At 32.2% G+C, this 15,989-nt stretch overlaps 2 protein-coding genes across 2 annotated transcripts in view; one reads left to right on the top strand and one right to left on the bottom strand.

Moving 5' to 3' along the window:
* The window catches only part of LOC134251678 (transient receptor potential cation channel subfamily M member-like 2), a 38,680-nt gene extending 35,718 nt beyond the window's left edge, over positions 1-2,962 (top strand). Inside the window, exons 31-32 of the mRNA XM_062734084.1 lie at positions 912-1,085; positions 1,227-2,962. Of these exons, the coding sequence (XP_062590068.1) occupies positions 912-1,085; positions 1,227-1,328 (276 nt within the window). The 3' untranslated portion in view covers positions 1,329-2,962. The remainder of the gene's footprint in view (positions 1-911; positions 1,086-1,226) is intronic.
* Positions 2,963-8,244: 5,282 nt separating this feature from the next.
* On the bottom strand, positions 8,245-11,548 carry LOC134251696 (uncharacterized). Its single transcript, XM_062734121.1, has 3 exons — positions 11,405-11,548; positions 10,985-11,155; positions 8,245-9,034 (listed from the first exon to the last, which is right to left on the bottom strand). The coding sequence occupies exons 2-3, from the start codon at positions 11,151-11,153 to the stop codon at positions 8,775-8,777; spliced, it is 429 nt and encodes a 142-aa protein (XP_062590105.1). The 5' UTR covers positions 11,154-11,155; positions 11,405-11,548; the 3' UTR covers positions 8,245-8,774.
* Positions 11,549-15,989: the final 4,441 nt, after the last annotated feature.

The raw sequence follows: 15,989 nt of genomic DNA, 5'->3' as shown, positions 1-15,989 counted from the left end.
AACAAATGATTCAGGTCAGTAACAACAGAACAACAAATAATTCAGGTACAGAACAACAAATAATTCAGGTACATTACAACAGAACAACAAATGATTCAGGTACAATAACAACATGACAACAAATGATTCAAGTATGGTTACTACAAATGAATCAGATACTGTAGCAACAGAACAACAAATGATTCAGGTATGAATAACAACAGAACAACAAATGATTCAGGTACAATAACAACAGAACAACAAATGAATCAGGTATGATGACAACAGAACAATGAATGATTCAGGTACAAGAACAACAGAACAACAAATGATTCAGATACAATAACAACAGAACAACAAATGATTCAAGTATAGTAAGAATATGATTCAGGTACTGTAACAACGGGACAAAAATTGATTCAGGTACAGTAGGAAAATGATTCAGGTACAAGTACAACGGAACAACAAATGATATAGGAACATTAATGACAAAATAACAGATGATTCAGGTTTGGTTACAACAGAACAACAAATGATTCAGGTAAGATAATTACAGAACAACTGAACAACAAGTGATTCAGGTACAGTAACAACAGAACAACAAATGATTCAGGTACATAACAACAGAACAACAAATGATTCAGGTACAGTAACAACAGGACAACAAATGATTCAGATATGAGAACAAGGAACAACAAATGATTAATTAAATTTTAAGAAGTAAATCCAGACTAAATTTGATAATCTTAGTATAGAAATGACATTCATGTATTAGAATATCTGCAGTAAAGGTATACATGCATATTTGTGTAATTTAAAACCTATTTTTACATTAATTTTTTCTGTTTCCTTTACTTGTACATAATTTAAACATAATTTAGCAATGTACATGTATATATGAATTCTGAGAAATTTTTTTTTCTGTTTTTCAGTTCTTTGAGCAGTTTGTGGAGCCCCATCCTGGTCCCTTTACAGGGTTTACTTCAGGACAAATTTACAAGGGCTACATGGATGATCCGTGTAACACTGACAATGCCTGGAGAGAGGCAGAGGTCTGGAACATACATTACCATGTTCCGGATAACCTTGACCTAAAGATCAAGGACGTATGTATAACTAACTTCATAATTATTGGTCCAAACATTGGAAGGAGAGGCTGAAATTATCCATTGTCATAATACAGTTGTGACATGCATTTGTTGTTTTATTTTTTAAGAAAGTAGCCCTGTATTTTATTTATTTTGCAGAAAGAGAAAAAGTGGAAAGAAGTGTCTTCTTATCTTAGACTACCAGGAAACCAGAATCTAATCGTGCAAGAAGCAGCCCGTATCCAAGGTGCCTATTATTAAAACTCACCGACTTGTTCATCTTTATATTCATCTTTCAAATGCTAGATGGTTGTAGATTCTTAGTGCAATGATTGAAAAAAGTAATGAAAATTTTGTTGCTGTCTTAAGACTTTTTCCTTTTATATTTTTGTCCTTTATGCAAGTTATTTTACATTTACATTTATTTTTATATTAATTGCTGTATACACACTTTTGGTGTTGGCAGACTATTTCATGGTGCATTTTTACTTTATTAATTTTTATCCAAATTATTCACTGTGCCATTTTTAACATAGTTTTTGTGTTTGTGTTCTTACCACTGTACTTTCATGTGTACATTATTTTATCATCTACTTTTCATCTTTGTAAACATGAAGGTGCCATTCAATAATTATTGATATCATTACCATATCTTTTAAGTTTATGTTTTTAGATGTAAGGTTATTGTTTCATTATTTTGTTCAAGACCAGAATTTCACTGAAACTGTGAGAGATGAAACAGTATTTGTTTTGATCAGAGATATATTGATTCAGGTTGAAATCAATCTACAATATACCAGTACTTGAAGATGCTTAAACAGGTTATGAAATACTGGTCAGGGTATACCATTATTATTTTAATATAATGGTACATATATAAGACTTTAACTCAATAATGATCGTTATAAACTAGGATAGTTTTTTTATCTTCAGTGTGAAGCTTTAGTATGAACAAAAAGTTTGAAAGAGCAAAGTATGTAGAATGTGCAAGCCAGAAAAATGTACATCAGTTTTAATTCATCATTCATTGACGAACAATGTTTTTTGTGTAAACTTGCCTTTGTAAACATCAGTTTCATACTGCATGACAGGGATGTATGTTAATCTATCTCTGTGAAGCCGTTTTATTTTTGGTAACAGTATATTTCAATTAACAGTTGATTTTTGACCATTTGTAGGGAATGGTATAGACTTGCATGTTGCTTGGAGTCGTACTATTTTTTTAAAGAATCTTTTAAACTCACATGAGCCGAATATTCTTTTGCCATTGGTGCTATTGGTAGGTATTAAGGTCAATTGACTCACTTGGCTGACCTTTTGCTATCGGTTTAAGCTAGTCCATATATTTCCTGTGTAAAATTCTGCAGCTGAGCAACCATACATAAACATCTATAGTGGAGATTCAAGATTGTTCAAACATTTCCCCCATAAAGAATTATGTTGAAATATGTAGGAAAAATCTATAAATGTCTACAAATTAAATTGTTAAACTTGCATGACATCATAGAAAGATGTTAACGTATTTGAAAAAGCTATCAAGAGTTGTGGATTGAATGCATCATCATATTTTAAAGTTGTACAAAATCTATTTTTACACAATGTTCAGATTAGTTTACATGCAGTGCTTATTTTGTTTAGATAGCAAGGAATTAAAATTCAAAGATTTAATTAGAATTTATTAGGCAATTGTAGTATTAGAACTTGATTTTAAAAAATACAATAATCCATCAAATGGATTAATTAGTTAACAATTTCTGTGTGACATTGTGTGACACTGAACCAATACTCCTATGTTTATGATGTGGTTTGTGAAAGCAAAATGTTGTTAGATATACAGTACTGTATATGATCAAAAGTAAACGTAAGATTTGCATTGAATAAATATATTGATGTCACGTTCTTATTTTTTTTTTTTTACCTTCATAAGTCATATGAATTTTATATTACATTCATCAAGATTGAATGGAAAGATGAAGAAAGCTCTTTCTTTCCTAAATGAAATAAGGATACTGGTAGTGCCAATTAAGGACCCCCCTTGTGAGCTAAAATCAGTAGTGTTTATGCATTTACTCTTTAAGGGGAATTAATGTATCGAATTCTATGTCTGTCAACTGAAATATTTTCAGATATTAAAAATACATCTTTCCATGTCTGATACAATTTGACCTTATGACCTGAAACACCTATCTACTTATGATATAAATAGTTCTTGTTGCACCTGGGGGTACATAGGGCAAGGATCCTAAATACAGTGGTCATCAAAGCAGACCATTGTTCCAAGTTTCACATTTAAAAAAGGTTCCTCAAGATATTGAGCAGACAACACATTAATAATGTTTCACTGTTCAAAGTACAGATATGTGATCCAGGTGTGACTTACAGTAACTGAAATAAAATAATCTTTGAAAACATTGAAAACTTGTGAGTGTTTTTGAAGATGATTGTGTTCTCAGTTCTCAAATTTTCTTGAGGATGTGTCAAGGTTGGAGCTGCAAGGTTGAAGTCAAGTTTAAAGTGTGAAAATCAGGGAACAATGTCGATATCTCGTATTCAAGAACAGCACCACAATAGTCACCAGCTTTGGCAGCTAAATGCCTTTATTAGACCCCTGTAAAATCTTAATTAGCTTTTAAAATCAAAGTGTCTGGTGTCCTAATGGCTGTAAACTTTTCACTGTTTTGACTTTTTGAAAACCACTGGGCTTATTTCAAACAGTATACACTGTATACTGTTGAAAGATAATGGGCCTTTAATTTTATTTGAAGTTAGGATCTTTGTGTAGTGCTATATACCGTGTGATTTTGTAGTGGTTCCAGAAAAATAGCTATTTCATATGTAGATTCAAAAATTAAACAAGAGGCCCATTGGTCACAACACTCACCTGAGTCAATAAGGTTCATCTGTTCCTCATCAGCAGATTTTTATGCGCCCAGATCGATAGATCAGGGGTCCATATTGTTTTTGTCCTGTCTGTCTGTTGTCAACTTTAACCTTCGCTATGACTATTGAATCATAGGAGATAGAGACTTCATATTTGGTATGCATATTCCACTAATTACACCCCCCCATCCCGGTTTGTTCTTTCAAATGGCATCAAGGTCAATGACTTTGTGACGTTGACTGTGACCTATATGCTAAAAATAACCTTTTTGAACCTTCACTACAACTTTTGAACCAGAAGAGATAGAGACTTCATATTTGGTATGCATACTCCACTAATTATGTACTTTCAAATGACACCAAGGTCAATGACCTTGTGACACTGACTGTGACCTATATGCTAAAAAATAGCTTTTTCTAACTTTTATGCTGCTGCCATGTGCATATAAGTGTTTCACAAACCCATCTTGTTCTCCTATATATTCCCTTACTGTGACCCAAACCTATCCCAGATGGTCATGTTTGTAACAAACTTGAATTTACAAATTCATGAAGGAAATTCATGAAGGGTTTCATCTTTTCTTGCAAAGTGGTCATTGAAAAGTAAAAATATATCATCAAAAATTTCACAAATCTTTAATTACCTCCCCGGGAAAGAGAGTTTGGCCCCTTCACCAAAAGATACTTTGTGGTAAGTTTGGTTAAAATTGGACCATTGGTTTTGGAGAACATTAAAGCAAATTGTGGAAGTTTAGATTTCAGACAGATGCCAGACAAAATGTAAAAGTTTTATGCATAATGCAGCTTTCAGAATAAAAATTAGTAAGCTTGTATGCCAAGACAATTCATAAGGGCAGAATGTTAATTAATGCATCTTCTTTGTATATTGTTTACTACCGGGTACCGGTATATAAAAATTCCATGCATGCATGTGTGTGATTGTTGTGTCATTTTGGGATGTTTTCTACCCTAGCTTAAGTACATGTGTATTGCATGCAGTGTTGTGATTCACTATTTCCGATGACAATATCCTCTTTTGAAATAAATAAAGTTTAATATTCATAATGATGATTTAATGATGTCATAGATTAAAGAATGTATTGTAGTTACCTATGAGAAGTGTTTTTGTGGTATCCTGTTCTTACAGACATAAGTTGTCACTCCTAAAATTTAAGAAGGAGTGCACATAAAGTAAAACACTTGTTAATAAAGGAAGTTCCCTCGTTCCCAATCCTTAATAAAATCAATGTCCGGCATCTATACATACATTTTTCTTCGAAAATTTATCATACATGGAAAAAACAATAAACAGAAATTAATTTATGTACATATTAAGTATTGATAAGGGTTTTATATGCAATAAGCAAAACTGACTGCTAAGCAATTTTAAACACAATCAGCTTTTATTATTAGTACATATAGTCTTCCTCTGATGTGATAAGACTTGTATAATTAATACAGTCACTATACACTTTATATCTTCTACCATCACATAGTAGGAACTCTGATCCATGATTATGAAAATCATTTGTAAAAAATTTCTTTTAAAATTTCTGTACATTTTTGTTGTTCAAAAGAGCTATTTCTTTAAAAATTCAAAGCATTTGCTGGAGAGGGGAAGGGATATCGCACCTTTTTCTGAAAAATAGAATTTCTTTAATGAATAAATTTATTAATCAATCTGTTTGAAGTACTGTTTTCCATGCTTTTTATTAAATAATTCAAAATTACTTCCAGAATACACCAGAACTCATCTTTTATGATACACATATGGTACATTTTTATACAGAAAACAAAAAAAAAATGGCTTAAAGGAAGGAGGAGGCCCTCCAAGCAACTCGATCCTGACCCAGGGACCTTGGATATCACAATTTAGGTTGAGGTACCCTGTTTCATATCATAGCCATGCATCTAGTTTATCCCCTGCTTAATATAAATGGGAAGAGCGGAAGATTTTTAAAACATTCATACATTTTTACTTATATAATCTATATAGAGGCTCACACTAACATCAAGACCCTTAACCCTGGGGACAAGAATTTTTGTAGAGGATTGAACAACCGAGACAAAAGCAAATAGCAATAGGTCACCTCTTTGATTTAGGTGACCTAGAACTCTCTTGACATAACCCTATTATACAACTCCTTAATATCAAACAAAAAAGTTGAAGAATTTTAAAAGAATGCCCCTATTACTTTATCCTATGTTAAATGTTTGCAAAGTTTATTTCTATACATATCAGTGATACTTTGCTAAACAAGACGGCATTCATACTAGAAATAAACATCAATCAAGCTTTTGTGAAGTAACTGAAAGTTAGGTTTATAATACAGTAACCAATTCTCTGCTATATGTGAAGACTGTATTCTGTGATCTTACTTTGCTGTTTCACACATTGATCTTGACAGAGAACCTTTAAAACATATCCCCCTTAGTAAAAGAGGTGAAGATAACAGCATCAATCTAAAAAAGAAAAGAAAGAAGTATACATACAAGTACAAATGTGAGAACAGGGCATAAAACACAAGCTCATAAAATTCCAGAGATTGGATCAGGAACCTAATGTTTAATGAAACTTCCTTATTGTACAGCGTATATGGAAGTTTCAAATATACATTGTAAATGTTGTACTGTAGAATACTTAGGCCCTATATTTTTCATGAGTACTTATCATGAATTGGCTCTTCAACATCAAATTGCAAGAATAATAATTCATGAATAGACAGTTGATCAAGAGATTTCCCTTACATGGACTTCAGCATCATAAAAAATAAAAGCGAGTTATTTTATTTCCCGAGTGGTGCGCCTCACGAAGTGATGCGATAATTAATTCCACATGTATATTTAGGAATCTACAGTATTTATTGGTAGTCTAGTGGTTTATGTCAAGATTTTGAATTAGCCTACGTACTGTACTTCAATTATTACATATCTATCTTGATAAGTGAATGACCCTGCTAGAATCTTTATTCAATATTTTTTGTGGAAATTACATAAATATGCTGGATTGATAAATTTGACCATCATTGGTGAAAAAACCATTAGATTACAACTAAGTACATGTATAGGAAGTCTAGATTCTGGGAGTTTCCAAACAGTAAAATTTTCATTTTTTTTTAATCATATGTGTTGAAATCTTTTAAACCCCAAAAAATAAAGAAATAAAACGAAAAGAGTAATAAAATATTTCATTTTATTCAAAAGCTAAACCAAACATATTGCATATAAGAATGTTTTATAACAAGTGCTGATATCAACATTATAATTTAATTGTTTTAAAAACAGACTTGGAGACATTTATTTATCATTTTCTATTAAAATTCTAAGATCAAAATTTGTTACTAAAACCAATATCCAGTTACAAGGAATACATATATGGAATATGGATGTGAAAGTTCCGACCTAACACAGCTATTCAAAAGTTACAGCTAAATTATCATAAGTTTAAGTTTTTGAGGACAAACAAGCAGACTGACCAAAAGGGTACAGTATGTGATAGAATCTTCAAATATGGAGCATAAAAACAGCAAAACTCTATCTGTTTGTAACAGGGTAAAGAACATAATGAAATTAATCATAACAAATATCAAATATTAGACAGCTGCCAAAGTATTTGATTTAAACTGATGTAAACTTATGTCTTACGATGTTTAAAACGTGTTTGTGGAACACTGATGCACCTGTAATGGCACCTCACGGCCAAGGTTAGAGTTTTTCAAATGAATGTCGAACTCCAAGGTCAAGGGTTCAAAAATATTGAACCTCAAAGAAAGGTCCTGTTACAAGGAATAAGCATGTGAAATTAAAACCCTAGCAACAACCATTCAAAACTATGGGTTATTTTTTTTAACGTAGGTAATTTCTCAAAATAAAAAGATCAGAGATGCTGGTATTTGTCTGATTGGATAATTAATTAAATAATAAATCCCTTGTATAGTCTATTCAGAAGTTATCCCCAAGGTTTAAGTTTTTCATGTGTCAAGGTCAAGAGGTTATGTAGGTCCACTCTCCATGAAAGGTCTTGACATAAGGAAAACACATGTGATATATGAAAGCCTTAGCACAAAACATTCAAGGTATGGTCAACCGTCAAGGTTCAAGTTTGGTAAATTTTGTAATAATCATAATAATAGGTCAAACTGCAAGGTAATGGTCAAGACTGAAGAGGTCAAACCATTCAAAAAGTGTGGCTTTATATGGTTAAAGAGTTTGCAGACAAATAGACTGGCAGGTCAGAGAAGCAGACAGACGAAATCTATATACCCTGATTCTTCTATTATGTACAAGAATTTAAAACTGTTTAATTTATAATTTATTACAAAACAATGAAGATCAACTTCAACAAAAATCCATCATATAAAGATTTGGAGACTATAAGAAGTCTCAAGAGGTTTTATATCAATAACAGCATGTATACATGTAGCTTTCACATACAGGTATATTACATATCAGTGCTGAGACAGCATAGGTTTTCTGCATATGATACATATCTATACAGAGGCAATATACCGTATCATTTCTAATTTTAAAAATTTGTTTAAAATTCATATTTAATAAAATAAAAAAAAATCCACACATTATTTATTTCTTAATTTTTCAAATCAAGTTGACAGTTTTACTGTGTATGAATCCCTTATCTTCAATTAACATAAGAGATTGTAGATGCATATACTTGATGCTGATTCAGGACTTTGCATTAAACATATTAAAATATTTAAGAATCATTTCAACTCTACTTTACATGGCAAACAAATTTTAAAATCAATTGTCTTCCTGGCAAATTTAATGTTATTTTTTTCCAAATATAATTTAAAATTCATATAAGTGTTAGGATGGTGGCTTTTGTTGACTAGAAGATGATTCATTCTTTGCACTGTCCTTTTTTACATATTTGTTCCAAATGTGTTCAAACACAGGTTTAGCTATGATAGAACTGGCACATATCACAAAGAAACCTTGTGCATACATCCTAGTTTGTACAAGGTACTGGGATACCTCAACTTTTCCGTATTTCCTTGCAATGCTTCTTTGATAAGGCTTGAAGTAAAGAGCTCTACCAATAACAATTAGAGCCAGCCCTGCAAGACCTGAAATATCAATATATAATGTTTAATATCAGAAATAGAACGATGCATGTAACGATGATGTTCATGGCTAGAGATTTTGTATTGCAATATACAGCAATATTTTTAACTGTATTGCAATTATTTTCAATGAAAATAAAAATGGTACATGTGCTCTAATTCTTATTTTATACATGCATTCACTAACATTTTCATCATGTTCATGAGAAATGTAAAATTGACCAAGATAAAATATCTTGTTGATTCAATTATAGTACTGTAAGTTATGGATCAAAATGCATGCACACATAAAACAGCTTTTACCTTACCATTGTCACAATTGTAAACTTTTCTCACACATTCTACATCATATTTGAATTTATTATAGAAAATCTGAGTGTTTTATTGGTATATCTGTACTACAAAAACATATTGAAAAACAATATTTTTTGTTCTCATACAAAAGTCTTTATAAAAATACACTTGTAAACAAAATATTTTTTGTCAGAAAGCAATTCTATGGTTAGGGGGAAAGTAGAAAATGTAGAGATTTTATTGAAACAGATTAACATCTGAAATGTCAGTCATCACATTATATTTATTACAAGACTATTATGTATGAAGTGAGTTTATAAAATACTAAAACTGGAGAAATCAAAACCAACTGGCGCAATGACCTGAGGGCACACCTACGTGATAGGTCAAAATATTTTAACAACTTATGTCAAGTTAATGTTCCCTCATGGTCAATTAAAAACAATTATAAATGACATTCACAGGCTGTCCACATTCTGTTGCCAATTGACATTACTAATGAAATGAATTTTTATGTACGTATCATTCAAATGTGTCATATATATATCTGAACAGTGGTCAAGGTTCTTTATAAATGCAAAATATTTCCAACGAATGTTAATTGGGGCTCAATTTTTGTGGCTATGAATTCCTTAAAAATGGAGTATCTAACTTGTAAAGGATTTCTTGCATAAGGTAATAGTATTTAGTTTACATATGTAGGCCTAATATTGCAATATCAAAATGTTCTCTAACATCTATAACAATGGTAAATTTATCAGTGGGAAAGTATATACCTTATCATATTAAACTGTTTTAAAGGCCTAAGCCAAAAATAAAATTAGCTCTGTTTTGGTGTTGCCGGAGGTAAATCATTGCGGTCTAAATAAATTTTTTCAATTGATATACAGATCATAAATTTTATTTCGTTATCTTCATCTGAATGAAAGTGTCCTGTCCAATCTGCTAGATGAATCTATGGTGGCCATGCTTGAATTTGTGCATATATGACAACAACTTCATGCCAATTTAATGTAGGCGATGTTAAATACCATGTACGGGGTACATTAAAAGTTAGTAAACAGCTAAAAGGCTTTGAAAATCAATGACAAAACTGGGAAACACACGATTATATTTCTGAATTTGAATCTTGAAAAAAAAAATTCCCTTTTACCAACACAAACGTATAAAGACTAAGTTGACAATGCCAAACCAACAATTATTTTTAATTGTAGCCCCAACTGCAATAATATCAATATTAGTTGTTCACAATGATAAGAGAGATACTATCATAGTGTTAGTTGCCAACAATCAAGTTTATATTTCTTGCTTATAACCTTCCCTTTTGATAGTAAATCATGCAACATCTTTTGAAAATTACAGTGTATGAGGGCTTTGTCCATTGACTGTTTGTAAAGTCTTTACATGTTAATTATATTCTGTTGTCCATTGACTGTTTGCAAGTCTTTACGTTTTATATTCTGGAAGGACTCATGTACATCACAAGTCCTGAAAAAATGCTCTTAAAATATAGTGTGGCCATGACCGATCAAATGGGGTTTTAAGCATTTTTGACCCCCAAACTGAATGCCAAGGACAACAGTTTAGTTTATTTCCTTTTTTAAAAATGAAGTTTACCCGGTGTCAGTAAATTCTTTAAGGGGTATTTTGACTTCCTACCTATCCCCAGTTGTGGATACTTCATTAGAGGACTCTTGAAGTCATATTTCTGATCATTCTTCCACTCTATGAGAGCCAGTCTAGCTCTCTCTTCTTCACTCAAACTTTTCTCCCATTTTTCCATCTGCTGCTGATCCACCTCATTCATGGTTGAGCTCTCTTGTGGCATCACTGTAAATTGATAATAAAATGAAATGAAAATACCTTGCTCATTTTAACTATACAGCAGCTGTACAGTATACACACGTTGACACTCTACAGGTCAATCATATAAAATGGTTATATATTACATGTCTCTGTCTAGAAACTAGAAAGTATTTATCATAATTTGATATTTCTTTGCATGATTATCGTACACTTAACCAAAATCAAATGTTACTTTCAATTAGTTATATACACTGTAACACTAACACAACAAACCTAAAAGTCTGTCAAAATTCCTTAAAACGGTCGAGTTAATTCGCGCCAAACAGCCTTGCTAATCGAATATTCACGACATATTCTCATCTACCACGAGATATCAGGAATTAATAAACTTCCTATATAAATCGTCTGAATTCAGTCACCTTTGACAATGTGTACTCGATTGAGTACGTGCAAACGTTCACAACTTTTATTTTTTAAGTGTTGCGTAAGCAGAAGACGTAATGACCTTTCAAGTGAATTCCGAACCCGATCACAATTTGCTGTATCGGTTCTCAAATTGAAGTCACACTAGGGAATGATGCGTCTTTATACGAAATTGAATTTTGATTTAAGAATTAGATATTCGGATACAATTACCAGGTATATAATTCTTAGAATTACTCTATTTGAAATTTGAATATCATTAGAGATTTATAGAAATTTTTCTCTTAATTTTAAAAAACTTTTCTACATATGAGTGAAAATTTCTCGAGCTGGACGTAAAACAACTTTGACATTTTTTCGATCAATATTTCCATTTTTATTTTTTTTTTCTCTGTGATAACCCTTTGTACGAAAGCCCAGTGAGCTCAATCATTTTCGTATGTGAAAAAAAATATTTCTTTTTCGCGTTATAACGCGAAACTTTCGCGAATAAACGCGTAACTTTCACGTAATAACGCGAAACGTTCGCGAATAAACGCGAAACTTTCGTGAATAAACGCGTAACTTTTCGCGTTATAACGCGAAACATTCGCGTTATTTCGCGAAATAATATGCATATGGTATTGTTACATAGGAACATTGATCTTGACTGACAGATTAGAACATGAACACAGACGGGAACTCTCAGGAACGTATTTATAAAATATCATTTCCTCAGAAGATGTACTGGAGAAATGATGCGAGAATAGTATTGATTAGTCATCAGAATATTTTTTTTATTTCAAAACCTTACCACTGAATTAATAAAATGAATTTTACTCTCTTGTACATGTGTTTTCAATTGTAAATTCTTTAGACTGATTATTTTTTAAAGAAAATCTCACTTTTTTCAAGCTGTTTTTTAATCAGTAACATTTACTACAGCTGTACCACTAGTAAATTAAGCAATCAATCATTTTGGACAAAAAATTATACACTGTAGAAACATAACTTAAAAGTGAATGAACAATGTATAATTTCATGAGCTTAACGGGTCACATGATGCTGTTTAAATAACAATTATAATTGGATATTGTTAATTACAAATTTATTGAGGAGGAGGGGTCTCTAAATTTTCTCCAATTTTTATATATTGGGCTATAGAGAAGTTCGTGGACTAGCCATAAATAAAAACTATGAAGGTATACAGCAGAGTTTTTGAATATCGTAAGCAATGGAATGACAACGTGGTGCAACCTCAAAATAGGATATCGTATTTCCACAGTGAATCCAACGGAGACAAATGAAAATCTGCTATCCAATTTTCACAAATGCGGTGGGACACAATTGACAAATTTACCTCATTTTGTCAAATTCTTTAGAGAGTGCACAAAAACACGCCGGAAAGGGGTGATTTTCCCCGAAAAGAATCTTGAAGTTTAACTTTTGGAAAACTCGCATAAACTTTGAATTGTTTGAACAGCGTTGAGAAAGACAAATTGTGACTGTAAAGATGGATTCAATAGCAAGAAAGCTGAAAATTTATCTTGTGATAGTCCAAGATCAAAATAGCCTTTTGCTTAACATTGTAATGAATAAACTTGATGACAAAATCAAAAGGAAGTTGTGACTAAAGCAAATGTCTGGTTAAACAGCAAAAATTTTGCGTTATAACGCGAAAGTTTCGCGTTATAACGCGAGAGTTACGCGTTTATTCGCGACATTTTCTCGTTAAATCGCGAAAGTAACGCGTTAATTCGCGAAAGTTTCGCGTTATAACGCGAATTTTTTTTTACATACGAAAATGAGCTCATTGGGCTTTCGTATACCTTTGAAAGTTAGCGGAGTTGACTGATTTTTTTATAATTCTACCGGAATGTAAATTAGACAGGTCGATAGGTCAGGGGCTAAGGAGGCCTAATATGCATGCAAATCTAGTGCGCATCTATCTCTGTGTCTGAAGCTAAGGAGGCCAAATGTGCATGTAAATCTCGATCGTGTGGCTGCCTTTGTTTTTGACGTCAGTGGACTATTGAAATTGGCATGGGAGTCCTCGTGTTATTTAAATTTATGTCTACATTTTTAAAATCTAAATCTACAATTTTATTTCTCAATGAAATGGAAATATAAGGAATCACTGTCTAGTTAGTATAGTATGCCAGGGACCTCAACAATAGTGGGAAATATGGGATAATACATGCATAACGGACTAAGCCCAAATTATCCCATGTTTCCCACTATCGTTGATTCCCTAGCATATATTATACTAACTAGAAAGTGATTCCTTTATTATCACAAACCCGATGTGACTGGGACAAAAAACTTCGAGATATCCGAGGATTCGGGATATTGAGGGTAAAATACTTAAAGAATATGTGATTGGTACTATAAAATCACTCATTGGCGTCGGAAGCAAATTGAAAGGGGGGAGGGGGGCTACGTGAAAGAGAAAAAAATCAAACCTACAAAAAAATTGACAAGTAAAAAAGGGGAGCTCCTACCTATTTCTTAGGAGGGGGAGGGTAGGATTGAACATTTTTTAGTATCAAAATTTGTCCAAACACTACCTCTTACCCTTTTTTGAACTTCAATTCAAACATACGCCCCAATGTTCAATGCCTACATTATGTCTCTCTTTGTAAAAAAAAAAAAAGTGGGTGCTAAGCCCACTCTAGCCCCCTCTTCTGACGCCCATGTCACATCGACATATCCATGATATTTGAGATATCGGAGTTCGAGATACCGAACTTCAACTGTACTATATATGTAGAGAGTATTTAATTAAGTCAAAATGTTCTTCAAAGGGAAAAGAGAAAAAAAAAAACAATACAAGAAACACTGATTCTTTGAGTCGAACTAGCTGCAGATCTGAAGCTCTCTGAAAAAAAATAATTTGATATATTGCATTTACAAGTACTTTTTTGTATGGATTATGCCAGATATATGCATGTATACATGTGTGTGTGTTTATTTGCATGTGTGTATGTGACTTTTTTCTCAGAACTTTCTATCTTATCATTGTAAAAAAAAAAATTATGCCCTCTGGTCCCAAAATTGGAAAAAAAAAATTATCTTATCTTATTTATCTGGTCATCCATCCAAATTTTTTCAACCATCGAGCTACATATCTGCAGCTAAGTCGAAGCCTGATTATATCCCTTTGACCCACTGGTGACCCACCGGTGATATATTAGATTCGAAAGCAATTATCAGATACTACGTTGGGAGATGTAAACACCATAATGTACGTGATAGCGGGATGTTAAAAGGAAAGTTGAAAAGTTGAGGTCAGCTTGTTTGTTGTTATATATTTATATAATATACTGGGACTCTCAACTCATTTTTATTTGTCCGGATTATTTTAATTTGAAAACCTCTCGATCTGAAATTTCAATATTATCCTTTGAACAACTAAGCTATATATTTTGCTCAATTTTGAAAAGTGACATTTTGTCATTTTAAATAATGCTTTAGGATTGTATTAGTCTTTGGTCATAACGCTATAGATCCCGTAATGCAAAAAAATTGCAATTAACGGCTCAACATGCTCAAAGGATCACTTCATTATAAATAGGGATCTGACCTATAGGACCGGGCTTGGTTTTATTCTCTACAAAAAGCTTGTCGATTTCCGTTCTGATTAATGACATTAGGCTTAATACATATAACAATTTGTGTTTCCTAAATCTTTATTTCAGTGAGTAGAGATAAAAGGAACCCTTTTTATTGATTTTCTGAGTTTGTTACCTCTAAATGCAATAAATGATATTTGTCTTTACTTCTCATTGTGCATAAAGGTACTGTCTACTGTCTCTGAAATTCTATTCTAATGTCTAGGCTATTTATCCGTAGATAACTAGATATAATAAAAACTTGTCTTTAATGTGTGCAAATTATGAAGGCCTAAATGAAATCCAAGAGTGCATTTACTGAAATATGTAGCTAAAATCAATGTGATTAAATTCTAAGGAATATATACAATTGAAATTCATCGCAGCTCAATGCTGCCAAGAATACCCGTATTGAGTAACACACAGTGAGTTATTCTTGTCCTCGGAGAAAGTGTGCTTATACTGAGGTTCGTTCCACCTGACCGACGACTGTACATTGGATTGTTACGATTTGATATCTCTTTAGTCTTTCTTATATCAAGAATGGGCATGCATAAGGGATAGATAATTGAAGGAAAAATACACAAGTCTATAAAAAAAAAATTAAAATAGCCTTTGAAAAGGCGAAATTTAACGCTGTATAAGTGTTTTACCAGGTGGATTCGAACCCCCGACTTTAAAAAGAGAGTATCCAAGATGTAAAAGTCAGCACATATATCAACTGAGCTAGTCTGACTATAAGAACGAATGGCATAAATTTAGAGAAGATTTTGAAAATCTGGTTTCCTTATTTTTTGTAGGTTTTTTGTGAATTTCGACCCCAGGGCATGTGTGCCCCTAAAAAA

The sequence above is a fragment of the Saccostrea cucullata genome, unplaced genomic scaffold (assembly GCF_032062105.1).
Source record: "Saccostrea cucullata isolate Sc308-1 unplaced genomic scaffold, CSIRO_AGI_Scuc_v1 ctg168, whole genome shotgun sequence".
NCBI lineage: Eukaryota > Metazoa > Mollusca > Bivalvia > Ostreida > Ostreidae > Saccostrea > Saccostrea cuccullata.
The sequence above is the reverse complement of the archived record's forward strand: the minus strand, read 5'-3'. Positions and strand labels throughout refer to the sequence as shown.